Here is a 15,137-nt window from a genome sequence, read left to right as displayed (position 1 = left end):
TTAGTAGGAAGTTCAATAGCCAAAGTGATGTCAGTGATGTCAAATAACCACTATTGAGGGTATTCCTAGGCCTGGTTTTTTGTTGTTGTAGGGAGGGGTTTTTTTGGTACAAGTTTAGTTGGGGCTTTTTTTTTTTTGTTTTGTTTTTTTTTTTTTTTAAGTACAACCTTAAGTTGACAAACCTTATCTAGACAAATACTGGAACAGCCTATACATTTGTGTTTGAGAAACTGTTTTAATGTCCAGATTACCTCCCACAAATCTCTTGAAACTCCTCCGAGAACTAGGAGGAATGACAGCAAAGCCCTAGTAGAAAGCATTCTTTATGACAGAGATGGCAGCTACTTGCCAGGCTACAAAATTCATTTTTGGTGGGTCAAACATCAAACATTTACCTGCATTGCCACAGGAAAGTCTGTCTGTGCCTCAGGCGGGAAAAACACATCAACAGCTTTTTTAACAAATGGCTGATTTCCAGTGGCTGGCTGACCTACTTCAATTATGTGTAGCTAGGAAGAAAAGAGTACATGTCACAAGATTGTCTGCAAGTACAGCCGCATGAAAGAAGTTCCTCTCTTGAGATATGCTACTGAAGTCATCTACCACACTTGGCTGATGAACATGTGCCCAATCCTGAACCAACACAGTCTGGGGAGCTGTGCTCCAGATACTTATCAGAGGGACAAGTTTTCCAGAACTTGATACAGTAGAAAGCAGAAAAAGCTAAAAAAAAAAAAATTCATGCTTTCTATGAAAGCAGACTGTATTTCTATTCAAGACAACTTGTTCAGGATGTTTTGAGTGAGACTCATCAATTCATCAACAATTCCTGCAGGACAAGAATAGAAAGCTTGAGACATTACCTCAGCTCTTTACATATTGCTCAACAGTTGTAGCATATTCAACTACCACTATCAGTTTGATGGAAACAATGTACCTACAGCACTAAGGTTTATCTAGTCTCTTTCTGCAGTGGATTCAAGATGCAAGAGGCTGCTTAATGACTTAACTTTATGCACACAAAACACCACATGGGCATGAATTGATGCTTTAACACCCTGAGCTCAGTTCTCATTGCATCTACATTTGTTCTTACGTCTAAGTTTCGCCCAAGCAACTTTTTGCACTTTCTATCCTACTGAAAGGAAGCATTTTGATGCTGACCAAATAATGCTACGCACGTGGTTCCCAAGCTGTTCTTCAGAGAGCATACACTAAACTGTGTGATCGCTAAAGTTCTATTAGTGTCGAGTTCTGCTACAGCAGAACAGGAAAACAGCTGCAGACTTTACCTTGCCCCCTGCAGGACTCCTCACAGCAAAACAGAACAGCGTAGAAGGTTTGGCATTTCCCTCTATTTTGAATTCTGCAAAAGCTGCTGCGTGGCCTTCTATAGGTTGGGAGACTTTTCTATCAACTGAGTACAGCTGCATTGCACCAACCACACGATTTTGCTAGAAAAAAGAAGAAAGGTCAGGTTTTAAAGATAAGATTTTAAATGTTTATTGCAAGACCTTTGGGACAGTAAACTAAAAAGCAGCAAATGTCTCTCATCCCCTCCTCCAGTGCTTTATTCACATTAAAAGTCAGGTTATTCCTTGACAAAAGATATTTTTGAATTTTTGATCTATAGAAACCAAAGTTAAGAAACTGTAGCAGCTATTAAGTGAAGTGGGGCCACGTCTCTCCCGATTGTTTTCATAGCATGCTGTTTCCAGGTAACTTACCTGTGCTGAAATTCCTATCAGCAGCAGCCATTTTTGGTGTTCATCTGTTCTGTAATTGATGATTTGGCAGCCCGCAAGACTAGCATGCCTGTCAAACATCTTTTGGGGTTGTGATTCTCCCTCCATGCTCCAGTGGTAGACTGCTGTCTCCGTCACCAAGGCAACTGTATTCACAGATATCCATTTCCAGAAGATCACTTCCTCTGCCATTGTGTGGGCTTTCATTTTACTTTTCATCTCAATGTTAAAGATCTGAAGTGTTTTCCCAGCTAGTATGACAAAACCCAAAAAACATCACAGATAGATTACCACAATCACCGTCCTGTAGACTGTCTGTTTACAAGCACGCTGTTTAACTCACTAGTCCAGTGACATTACAGACAGGGTTAGTGTTCTGTCCCATCTGAGTCTCCTCTGATACTTGGCTCTTATCAAATAGAATCCCCTCCCCACCCGCGACACCTCTACCATCCCCAAAGCAAAAATATCTGCTTCTTATGGACACTTACATGGACATTACAACAACTGACAAGCATAGACATTTTAATTAACTATAAGCTGTAGTTAAAAGACAGTCTAAGCCACAGAGCTTGTGTGAACTCTGGTTTAGGTAGCAGCACTGGTATACTATAGGTGCTACAGGTGCCTAGTAGATGTCATTCAGCATAATTAACAGAAAGAATGGCTCTAGTTCGTGTCAATTTAGTAGCTGCTGTAGGTGACCTGGACAAAGTGCAACAGCACGAGACTTGAACAGCTCTTGATAACCAAAGACCATAGATTCGATTTTATTTCTCTGTTGAACAAACTGTGCACTGAATTAGGAGATGGATGGGCTCTGTACAACAGCAATACAACAAGTGCCTATTGAAGAGGCCAGTCAAAAGTTCAGAAAGGTTGTTACAGAAAGGTTTGGAGTTTTAGTTCCAGTTAAGGTTACTGCTTTGTGATTTAGGTAATTATATTGCAGGTTTAACCTTGACTTTAGTATTCCTTTTAACTACCAGAAGCAGCTAGTAAGGGTAGACTTAAAATTAACGTTAATTGAATGAACCTATAAAGAATAAGGAACTCTATTCCTTTCAGGAAGTCAAAGTGACATTTTTCTTCACTACAGATGAGACGACTCAGCTCCAGGAATATTGTTTTCTGTTCACAAGACACCCACTCAGACTGCTAGAGTATTGGCTTGTAATGCCATTATTTCTATCCACATTTCAGAAGTGTTTTCCCTGCTAGTAACACTGGTTAGATGTTCAAACTGGTAGACGTTCCTTCTACTGGGAAGTTTTGATAGATGAAAGCTGCTGGCCACTAAGGATTCATTTTCAAGAGATACTAACCCTACATTAATATGCATCTCTGACTGCCCTAAAACATTTTAGCATAATTTATATAGTAAGCTGATCATGTCAGTTTAATGCAGTGTCAAGAGACAATGCGAGACTTCAGAGCTACCACATGCAGCATTTATGCTCCCTGAATTAACTGCATAAAGAACTGCTAACCTGATCTAGCTCCCAGGATGGCTTGATAGCTTTTCCTGGGACCAAAAGCAGCCTCTTTGATGACCTTTCTCTGCACATGTAGTTAACTGTATTGTGCAAATGCAAAAAACCCAGGCCTAACACCAGCTGTAAACCGATAGTTGGAAACAGAGTATTTACTGGATTAGACAACAATTTGTCCAGTGGTGGAGTGGTGCTATCAAGGGATTGATTTTTGGAACTTCCACAGTGTGTAGCCTCACATGCAGAAGGCAGACAAGTAGTTCTAGAAGGGCTCTAGTCACCATCTAAACAGGAATGTGCATACAGAAACTGCTCTCAAAGTCAGTCTTGCTGAAAAGGAAGCAGGATGTCCTTCTTAGTTTTAAGAACATATAAGAAACCAATAATCCACTAAAATGAGTTAAAAGCTCGTGCTTGGCTATTTTCTAGACTAAATTTGACTGCTATGTTACAATTGGAAATGGCTTCAGAAGCTTCATCAGGCAGCTAAGTGTGGCAACATAAATTCAAACTTCAGAACTCTAAACTACAAAAAAATCGGTTATTTGGATTACGAGAGCAGAACCTGCCATAAAGTCACAGTGAGGGCAAGTGTGTGTTTGAGTCTCATGTCTAGTTGAATTCTTTCTTAGGCCAAGATCTGAGACAAAAAGCCAGACTCTTACGTAAGTTTTTCTGATCAAACTACCAGACTGCTCAATCTACTCAAACTATTCTCTACAGGAGTAGTCAAGTAAGCAGATTCATCTTTTGAACACAGAATTTACATTTCAGTTCACTGGAGCATGAAGTTTCTCCATTCCACAAAGAATGGATGCACCCGAGTGCTACATTCTCCACTTACAGCAACTGGGGAGTACTCTCGGTACAGAGCAAAGCAAAAGAATCATGAAAACAAGGACAAAGCATTAATCTCGGTACACCAGGAGAATGCCACATGCAATCCAGAAATGAAATTGTGCATACTGTACTTCAGTTTAAATCAAGAACCATTTCATTTCTTTTTCTGAGGGTAGGTTTGTATGTTTATTGCTCAGTAATCCTCAGATTATGAGCAACTCCTTATCATGGCACACTGAGTCACAACACACAACAGTTTTGACTACTGAAGTCTCAGTCAATCAGCAGGGAAAGTCTGGAGCAACAGACTGACTTAAACCACGGTCTTCAGTGTAGTTCTGCTGGTTATTGCAGGTAACAACATATTGGTTAGATAGCTCTATTCGTCTTCTTTTCTACCAAACCCTTTGGTCATTAGATTTTTTTTATAGAAGAAGAGATCATTAGGTTTGCAATACCTGACAACACAATTTTGCATGTCAATGTGACATCATTCACCCAACCTTAGCTCTTCAGAGGACAAGCTCATTCGCTCTGCATGGACAGAACAATACTTCTTTTGAGCAAGTCTTAACACTGGCAAGAATAAGGCTATATTCTTTGAAGCTGATGATAATCCGTTTAGTTAGTAGGTTAGTTTTAAAACCAGATTATGTAGTTTCCTTTTAAGAGCTAGATGAAGCTCTGCTAGTGTAGAGAAGGCACTTTCCTTGCCAATATGGTTTGTTTAAAGGGGTCCAAGTTTAAGGACAGTGAACTCTTAACAGATCTGAAATTATTTTTTCATTGTTGCCTTTACCCACACCCCAGGTAAGGCAGTCCTTTGCAAGATGTATAAGCATCAGCTGAATCTGTGATTCAGATAAGAAGTCAAACATTAACACGTTAGTTTTCCCCTAACACCAGTATAAGCCTGAGATCAAAGACAAAAAGTTACGGTTTTTGTACCAGTTCTGAGGATAGTTGTTTCTTGGACCCCTAAGTAATTTCACCATGACCTTTCACATTAAAACACACACTCAGGCAGAAATGAATAGCACACAGGACATGCTAGTAGAGGTCTCTCATAAAAATATTGTGACTTGGTTTTGTCTATCAACTGTACTTCCATCATATACACACACACAAACATTAAGAGCATACTCTTCTCCTTCACTTGGTACAGTCAATAGTCAAAGCAGCCAAATGGTTAGCAATAAGCCAATGGAGAATGTTTTCACTATAATACCAGTTGAGGATTAAGATTCCCCACCTGGCTATGAAGTGAACTGTCAAATGGCTACCTTAAAGTTCAGTACTTTTTATGAGATTAGACCATTCTGTACTACCGAACATGAAATGTCATGACAAAGTTAACTCACCATCTGTTTAGATAAGATGCAGGAAGAAAAGTACATCGTAAGTGACAGTTATTGAGATTCAATATCAGAAGTCAGTCATTAAAGAAAAGAGCCAGAAATACATTAAAAATTACTTCTTTGAGCTCAGAGTGCTACATAAAGGCAGTATCAACATCACAGGTACTGGTCAGCAGAAGTCTTCTATGTGCAAGATTCTCACGATGGCCAAACTTAACATTCTTGTACATTCAGACTTTCACAGTTACTGGTTATGACATTTTGTTGGTATCTAGTAAGCTCTTCAGAGCTACAAGAAAGGGCCAGCACAGAGCAGAGAGTAAGAAAGGCTTTACATTCTTATTCACCTTTACAAGTGTCCATTACGTTTACGACACCTATTTAAAGGTAAAGTATACCATATGTTGACCTGGTCCTCAGTGAGAATAGGAGGCTGCAGTGCCAAGCCCAAGCATCTCACACCTACTTGGAGGCAAATCATCCAAAGATTACTGAGAAATCCACTGCCAAAAATACAGCATGCAAGTTCAGGCAAGAATTCTTATCCTCATATACATTCTTCTTAGAAAGTTTACATAAATCTTAAGAGCATACGTAAGCAATACTACAGCTAAACGGTAGGTTTCATACTGCAATAATAAAGGGTTACTCACCTTTTAGCGCAATTACTTTAGAGGCTGGATTCATGATGGCACTTTCGGCAGAAATTGGACGTCTTATGGGTGTTGTTGGATCACTCATGTCAATTATCACTACTTGTGCTTGCTCTCCCACTTTCTCCCTGATGCAGATGAACTTGTCAGATTCCATTGTTAGGGTACTGAATCCAATGTTTCCTGGGTTAATGCCCAAATTTTGGAGCTATAAAGATATAAGAGAGTGCTTTGTTAGACCTTCAACATGGAAAGGCTAACTCAAACCTCTATGTCTAAAGTCTCTTCCAGCAGGAAATGCAAGACTGGCATATTTGTCTGACAAGAGTATATATTATGGAACTATGATCTATCTTCTCTTTGTTCCATAGGTAAAGAACTACACAATTCCTAGTATTCAAGTCCTAAAGACATTCCAAAGTTGTGTTATTGATGCAAATTAAAAGGAGTTTTAACTTAAGCATGTATTGCTTAACCTGGTTCTAGTAACGTGATAGGCCGTAAACTATCAGTAGCATCACTATTTCAGACTTAGCAAGGCTGGTAAATTTGATATTAAAAACTTAAGTGGCAGAACTACAAGGTACAGCGGCAGCGGGTCTTATGGAAAGAACCAATTACCCTTATGCAACCATTACCGAATGAAGTCTACATAGCGGGTCTCAAATGGCCTATTCTTACAAGTGGACTTGTTCATCTTAGAATCTAATTCTTACCAGTGAAAACTAAGAAGGATGTGTTAAAACAATCAGTCATTCCATCTCTCCTTGCCCAGGATATCACGCCATTTGGCTCAACAACAAAGGCAGGGATTTCAGTGCAGGCCTCCTCCAGCCTTATGTCCAACTCTCAAAACGTAACTTGCCCTCGTCATATGACAGCAGGTACAAAGCATTTACTCTTAATGTAACTTAAAGTCATTTTGTGCCACTGAATAGATTGCTCTAGAAGATGGCTATTTCTCATTTTCATCCTTTTGTGTTAACTTTGTTTCCATTCACTTCCAATTTCCAGTTAACAGGAGGAGGTGGCAGTGAATGACTATCACTGTTTCAACTGGTATGCAGTAAATCAGATTTACCTATGAGCACACCCCAGCTCGGTATGTATGCAAGCGGCATTTTATGTAACAGTTAACCGTGATAGGCCTGAGCACCTGCTTTATGCCCCAGAGCAATGCTTTTCAAGCAGAGGAACAGTATCAGCTTCACTGCACGTTCTTAAGGGATTAACCTACACCACTTTTCAGTGCACTGCAAGTGAAAAATGACTACCCTCAAGGAGACAGGATAGAGATTACCTACCTTGACTCTGATACATACCACTAGGACCTTCATACAATAGACTAAACTTCTTGAGCAACAAGTCCCATGATGGTGACACAAACACCATTTTAGTGTGTTTTGATCTGGATAATCATGGCTTGTTACAGCTTCTGGAAAGCTACTCACTAAATCATAAATTGGGTATGTAACAGAGATACCTAGAAACATGGTGTGTCAGGACTGTGCCTGAGAATACGTCAGGAATTGTTTGTTTTCTGTTTAGTTTACTAATGAAGAGCTATTCAGCTCACTAACTGCTAATCTCAATGTACTCAAGTTTCAGTAATACAATACAACCCAAATGTACGCACTTGTAATCCCACCCACAAGCATGTCTCAGCAAAACTGACACCATTCAGCGAACACCGCACTTCATAGGTAAATACTTCAATACACACTAGTAAACTTCAGTAGGTACCATTCATTCCAAAAGAGAATCAAAGTTTAGGCACAAGAACACAAGAAGCTGCTTGCAACTAGAGTTTTGAAAACAAATCTCCACTGGGCATGCAGCTGTTACAGGCTTCTGTGTCAGTAAGGAAAGAAGTTTCCATAACAAGACAACTCATGCATTTTTCATATGTAATGCATAAAGTTTTAGAACCCAATAAACATACAAGTTGTAGCTCCATCAACTTCTGTGACCTTGAATAACAGGGGAATAAATGATGGGCCCTTAATATTCCACTGTTCTTGGTCACATGGTCTAGGCCAGACAACATCCACTTGTTGTGACAAATGACATATGCACATAGTACACCTGAGCACTTTAATGTTGAGCATGATCTGAGTCCATCTACCAAGAGACTAATTAAATTGTCACAAGAGTGGTCAAGAGATTTAACTGCAGCATAGCAAAGTTCCTAACTTGATTTAATTAATCCAAACTCAGATGTATTTACAGAATACTGAAGTAGAAACACAGCTTCTTCAAGGTCTCTTCTCAATTACTGTGCTTCAGCTTGACCTGCTCTTCAAGAGACAGCCCCTGGCCACTCATTCTGCATGGTAAGAATCTCAAGGCACCAGCCTGCTTGAAGTTCTGCTTAAAGCCCAAGGTTATTCACTGCAAAATCAGATCCATATTGAAGAATAATGCTTTTGGTATCTTCACTAAGTAATATTTTGCATCAAGTTCTGGTATTAAGATTTCCCATTTTAACTGTTATAAAATCTAGCAAAGCTTTCAGAAAATGTAATGCTAAATTATGCAGGAGTATCGCTGTCATCCTTATTATTAGGGAAGTCAGTCACATCTTTTAAAGGCAAAACACCCTAAAGGATGGTCATATGAATACTGCAAGCCTCAGTGAATGATGACAAAGCTTCACATTTTAGTAGTCTGAAAACACTGAAGACTGTTCCTGCCATCAGGAGAGGGATTAAGTATCTTTATCAGATCACATGCGCTCCTGTAATACAGAAGCAGTGCAAGAGGCATATTCCTTATGACTATACATAAGAACACGAGCGGAATCCCTTTACCACCAAACAAAGGGACATTAGCCAGCATCACTTCTACCCTGGATGGGACAAACCTGCCAGGACAACCTGGACTACGTTGTTCTAAAGCACCTTCCCCTCCTCCTCAAGCACAAAATTAAGAAAACTTTATTACAGGAGGCAACAAGCATTTAGCTATATATCTTAAAAGGCCTCAGGTGAAGGTGCTACAGGTCATTACTGAAGTTTGTATGTATTAACTAGAGATTTTGCAGTTTATTTTCATAAAGGAGTAAACATCAGGCCTCTCAATTGCTACTGAATTTTCATTTTTTATTATGCTTCTTAGGCAAGCAGTACTCTCAAACTAAGATTGCCTTCTTCTGAAAAGAAGGATTCAATATTGCAAAGTCATTCCAGGGACATTTACTGTGGGGATACCCTCCTTCCATGATTTTACCCCATACTTTACTTCCAGGTAATCCAGTTAAACCCTACCAAGCACCCCCACTTAGCTTACCGTAAGCCTCTCTGTAGAAGAAAAGATAACATTCTGTTTTATGAGTAACAGCATAATGCCTCCCCTACCCTTTCATGCCCTAATGCCCATTATCTACACGTATAGTGTAGAACTATCTTCACTATCAGGCTCAATGAGCCAGACAACAAAGATTTTTGCTTCATAGATATATAGTATTACGGCACGCTGGATTAGATACCAAACTTACTTTTAAGCATCTTATAGATACTAAGAAATTAGTGACATGGTAAAGACTAACCCGAGATGTATTATCTGATTCTCAGCCCTAATGAAGATATACAAATCCTACACTTAAGATGAAATACAACTATTAATCTGAGATTTAGTCTTTCCCCATTCTACTTTACCATCATGGTACCATTTGCTAAGAAATGGAGTTGAGATGTTTTTACACAAGAGTTCTACTAAATATGGGACTTTCTAATGCATTTCCCTTTCTGTGGAGTGCAGCGATCCAGACTGAGTCAGCACAGACCAACTGAGACATCGATACGATACTAGCAGTCTTCAAACTAAGTCCATTTCTCTAATGGGACATACTTAAGCCTAACTTACTACCTGTTCAATACTGACACTCCAATATTTGGGACATACCACCAGTCAAATGCTGGAGTCAGAAGAACTCTGTGAATTTAAGATCCCTTCAGGGTTCAGTAAATATCCCATTTCAGCTTTATGCCACACAGCTCTAGTGGAAGTGCTTTTTAGAGGCAATCAACTATTGGTTTTTAAGCCCACTAGAAAAGAGTAAGGTTCAGAAAGAGGCTACAGGTAGCCAAATATTAAAAACTGCTTGCTAAAAATTCTGTAAGCACATATCATTTTAAGCATAATACAAAACAAGAACGCAGTAATACAGAACTCTCTTACTCATGTGAATATATGAAGTTATAATCACACTCAATAAGGATCCGCATACAGTTGTTGAACATCTCCTCTCAACTGCCCACCTGTATCTCATCTCCTGCTATAGTTCCCATCTTGACCTGTGAAGGACATCAAGGAAGTACACAACAGCTGAAACATGCAACACCACCAGCTCACAGGTTTTAGTTGCAGTTGCAATTAGGATTTCATCTTAAATGACAGTTACTCCCTACACAAAAAACTTGTATGTCAGTGATGACGATTAGATCATCTATTGAATGAGTCTCCCTACCACATGTAGGGCACTTTTCAATTCAGTGAGCAAACATGGTCTCTTCAACTCTAAATAGCTGAATCAAGTCATGATATGTAGCCCTACCTTTTGGATACAAGTCCAAAAAAATCATTTACAGGTTGCAAATATCCTAAGTGCTTTTAAGTCCACATGTCCAGCCAAAGCAAACTCACGAAAGCCATTATTACACTTCATCTCAGTCATGCCTATTACACAACAGATAGCAATTCTTAACAAGACATCTCGGACTATCCAAACAAAAAGTGTTTTCACCCAGAAAATGTCACAAGTAAATCTGCATTCTTTATGTTTAAAACCAGTATACCCTAACTTCTCAGTACTGCACCAAGATGCATAAAACTTGTGCATCAAGAGCATGTCATGCACACAAGTGTTTTCACATTAGTTGGTTGTGCTCAAGAGTCTGTATTAGTTATTCAACAGAAAGCGGAATCCTGCCTACAGATCGATGTGTCTATCCATCTAAGGGATGAAGCCCCAACCTAGGAACCTGAGACTTTGTACAAGTAACAGCTTTCTCCACAGGCAAGCAGAGATTTTTTTGCTAGTGAAAACCGAAAAACACAACCAACTGAAAAGACAAGCTTTTAAGAACAAACCAAGGACTAAGTAAAGAAAAAGTTCAATTTTAGATCAAGAACACTTTGTTCACTGAATTCCAGTAACATTGCTTCCAGTCTATGTATGAGTATATTTAGTCTTTTACAGCCCTTCCATTGTAAACTACAATCCCCTTGGAAGCGTTCAATCTGGTAAGTAATTTATAATTCACTGCTCCAACAGAAGCCCTAGAGTTAAGAACCCAATTAAATCCCAGTAGCTTAAGTAGTGTGTACTAGTATTTCACTATAGCAGGGCTGGCACAGTTTGTACTGCTGCAGCTGGTCAGCCATCAGATAGATAAGAAACAAGTCCTTATTTTATTCCCCTCCTTTGCTATGGGACTTAACTATGATATCCTCTGCAGGAAGAATGCGCAAGATGCAAGCTCTTTATGAATTTGTGAAGACTCATAGCTACAGAGTCCACACCTAAAAGAAACTGTTCAATTGCATTAAATGACGCTAAACAAACAGGAAGACTTGCATTCATTCTCAGCTTGACTACTACCACATCAAGACCTAGATATCTTTCTTTTACTGCAGCTATTCTCCATCTTTCAGCTGACATGCTCACACAGGACTTGTACGTACAAGCTCTAACAACTTCAAATTTAGCATGCACTGTGACTGGCAATCGCTCCTCCTGCACAGGCTTGGAGCTACAGTTCAGTCAGAGGATGAGCAATATAAAGCAAGATGAGCTTCACAAGGAATGTAAACAGTCTGCCGATCTCTACTCCTCCAATTTTATGTGGACCAAGATCGCTGTTTCACTTCACACTATCATTTATCCACTTCCAGCTAGAGAGAGTGGGAGAGAAGAGTTCAGTATTTAGCACTACAACTTATGTGTAGCTTCTCTGGAGAGGACTTTCTGTGTGCTTCAGTTCTTTTAGTAAAGTACAGACAACTATCTTGGTAAGACTCTGAACTTAAGTGAAACAATGATTCAACAGCACCAGTCTGAATTTGGAATTGAGTAATTAGAGCACTAACAGCTATTCTAACCACTTAAAGACATATTAATTAAAATGCCTACAGGTATAAACAGTACACAGATTGACTTAAGGTGCAGAAATATTTAATGCAGGATCACTGTAACACAGCAATTATAAGGAATTGTAGCCTTTTTGGATAGAGCACAGCAGTAGACCAGCTACACTAATTTTAAAGGTAACAACTTAACTGTAGCCAAGCCAATTTCTTCGAAGTAATGGGCGTGGGGTGAGGGGTACAAAAGACATTAAGCTGATAAAGCTAAATATACGGGTGATAGCAAAACGTTAGGAAGAAGAGTGAAGGCCTAATCTTTTAACGAATTCTCTACCAGTCAAGCATCATGTATCATTTACACATGACTCTGGATGTTTACAACATGTAATATTAAGTTAGAGCTGATAAAAATGCACTGCAGATATCCAGCCAGAGCAAACACTACCAGTTCCCACATTCCTTCCGATTTCCCTCCACGTTCATCCCACCAAGTAGAAACAACTGCAGAAGAAGCACCGAGAAGGCTGACTGCATTCCTACTCCCAGCTACTACTAATCTCAATTTCTCTGTAGCAGAGTACTGCTTTGGAGCTACCGCACTCGAATTGGGGGAAGAAGCAGGAACGAGTGAATCCAGAAGAAGAGTTTGGTCCTACATGTTAGCAGCAGGGGTCCCAAGGTCTCCCCTGCTCCTCTCTGCAGCGTCCATGCTGGGAAACAGTCCCTCAAGCCCAGTTCTAGACCAAATTATTTAAGAGCAAAAGCAGGTGGTAGCACAAAATAGAATATGACTTCAGTACAAATCCCTTGAGAAGCTGCTAGCCCCCCACCCAAAACAGAAGTACCACAATGCCAATATTGGCAATGTTGCAAGACACACAACGCTCGCTCTTACAGAAACACTCATTTAATAAGCAAAGCAGCACAATACACCTATGACATACTAAGTGTGATATTCTCTCATCATTATTGTATAGCCCAAACACAACCAGCAGGAGTGGTTATGTTTGCTAGTTTTAAACTGGAAGAACCACATGCTTCTAAGGAGAATCTGACATCAGAAACACTTTGATCCCAAGTTTCTTACTCAGACAGCTGTACTGTAGCTCTTTGGGATTCACTGGATGTTACTACAATCACTGCTATACTGGACATTGGTGGGGAGAGTGACAGTATAATTCTTCTTCACTATGTTAAACTCTCTTAATCCATGTCAACTCTGAGGAGACAGGTGTGTCTGCTCCCTTGTACACGGAGATTAGATATTTCTGGAGTTCGCTTGCCCTATTGCTGTTTTTCACACTAAGGCTCGTTCCGGAGTGATCAAGACAGTTCTTCCAGTCACGCAGAAAAACACTTCCCAAAGGAGGCTGGCAGCTGCAATAACCATTTCCCAAGCTGAAATGCTTGAAGTGGCACAAAGTCCACACTGATGGATGATACCCTGTTCATATTTTGAAATGGATGCTGATTTGACAGAAAGGGGCGGTACAGAGACAGAAGGATGACTTGCCAAGTCCACTTCCTGTTCTCTCATTCATTTAGCAAATTCCTTTAATTCCTACCTCAAACTGCATGTTCAGAGACCGGTGTTCTCTCACTCCATTTACAACCCTCCCTCATCATCAGTTCACAAGGAAACAGATAAACTGGTTTGTCTGTGCTGCATCCATTAGTCATGGATCTTTTCCAACACTGGCATTATGGTTTTCACAGGCTATGAAGAACGGAACTATGACATTTTTAGGGATGGGGTTTTTTAATATTGTTACGTTTGGAAAGAGGGACAGAGGCTGTGCAGCTTCCAAGTCCAAATGCTTTCTTGCGCCTCATCTCACCAATTTCCTCCCAGTTGGCAGCTGCACAGAAAGACGTCCCCATGAACCTCCGCGATCCGAATGCTGATGGTCGTTTAGGTAAAAGAGAGAAGCCTCGATCCCTCTCCAAGATTAAGACACCCACCTAAACTGAGGCGGGGGAGCCCCCGCGGTGGCCGGGGAGAGCAGCCCGGCCCCGGCCCGGCACCTCCCCGGAGCGGGAGGTCCCTCAGGCGGCGAGTGACTCTGCACAAATCGCGGGCACTCCGCGAAGAGGCAGCCCGGGGGATGGATGGACGGAGGGAGGCGGTAGCCCGGGAGCCCGCACCGGGGTCGGGCTCGGCCCCGCGCGCCTTCCCGCGGCGCGCAGCGGGACGGCGGCTCCGCATCGGAGCGAATGAGGGAGGGAGTCCCCCCGCCACAGCAGCGGCGCAGGAGGCGCCCCCGTGGCCCAGCCCCCCCTCCCCTCAGCACGCCCCCAGCCTCGGTTAGGCCGCGGCCCCCCCCTCTCTGAGGGACGGGGTGAGGCAGAGGAGGGGGAGCCCCTTCCCTGCGGCCCCACCACCCCCCGCTGCTCACCTGGAAATGCTCCTGGAAGCGAATGGGCAGTATCTGAGCCATGGCTGGGGGCGAGCTCCCCAGGGCAGGGACGCGGGGCGGGGGCCGGCGGCGGCAGCAGGGCAGGCGCCGCTGCACCCCACTCGGCAGCGGGGAGGAGGGGAAGGGAGGAGAGGGGAAGGGGAGGGGGAGGTGGCGCAGGCGCAGAGCCCTCGCTGGGATAGCGCCCCGGCGGGCTCGCCTCCCTCCCCTGCCTCAGCTCGGGGCCGCTCACTCCGGGGCGGGATCACTCCGCACGTCACCAGCCTGCCAGGGTCTCCTCAAATAGTCCCTCTCCGCGGACCTTCTTCCCCCGCCTCTCGCCCGCCCTTGCCTCCCGCCGCCCCCCCTCCTCCGCTGCCCCCCGCTCCTGCTGAGTGGCAGGGCTGGGCTGGGGGTTCGGAAGAGCCGGGGGGCTCCCGCCAACCCGGCTGCGGCCAGTGAAGAGGGCTGGAGGACCTGTCAGACCCCCCGTATCCTTCCGCCGCTGCCACACGCGCTCACGTGACCCGACCCCCTCCCCATCTCCGCGCGGCGGCCGGGGGGT

The 15,137-nt window shown here is 42.3% G+C and overlaps 1 protein-coding gene across 5 annotated transcripts in view; it reads right to left on the bottom strand.

Moving 5' to 3' along the window:
• Window positions 1-14,828, bottom strand: part of LOC141750840 (clathrin heavy chain 1-like) — a 37,245-nt gene extending 22,417 nt beyond the window's left edge. For all 5 annotated transcript variants that reach the window (XM_074606658.1, XM_074606655.1, XM_074606657.1 and 2 more), the window contains exons 1-5: window positions 14,573-14,828; window positions 6,090-6,297; window positions 1,728-1,996; window positions 1,293-1,454; window positions 396-509 (exon numbers count right to left, since the gene is read on the bottom strand). In XM_074606658.1, the coding sequence (XP_074462759.1) occupies window positions 396-509; window positions 1,293-1,454; window positions 1,728-1,996; window positions 6,090-6,297; window positions 14,573-14,614 (795 nt within the window). In that variant the 5' untranslated portion in view covers window positions 14,615-14,828. The remainder of the gene's footprint in view (window positions 1-395; window positions 510-1,292; window positions 1,455-1,727; window positions 1,997-6,089; window positions 6,298-14,572) is intronic.
• Between the last annotated feature and the right edge of the window lie 309 nt (window positions 14,829-15,137).

Source organism: Larus michahellis, chromosome 13 (genome assembly GCF_964199755.1).
Source record: "Larus michahellis chromosome 13, bLarMic1.1, whole genome shotgun sequence".
NCBI classification, from domain to species: domain Eukaryota; kingdom Metazoa; phylum Chordata; class Aves; order Charadriiformes; family Laridae; genus Larus; species Larus michahellis.
Note: the sequence above shows the minus strand (reverse complement) of the source record. Positions and strands in the feature narration are given on the sequence as shown.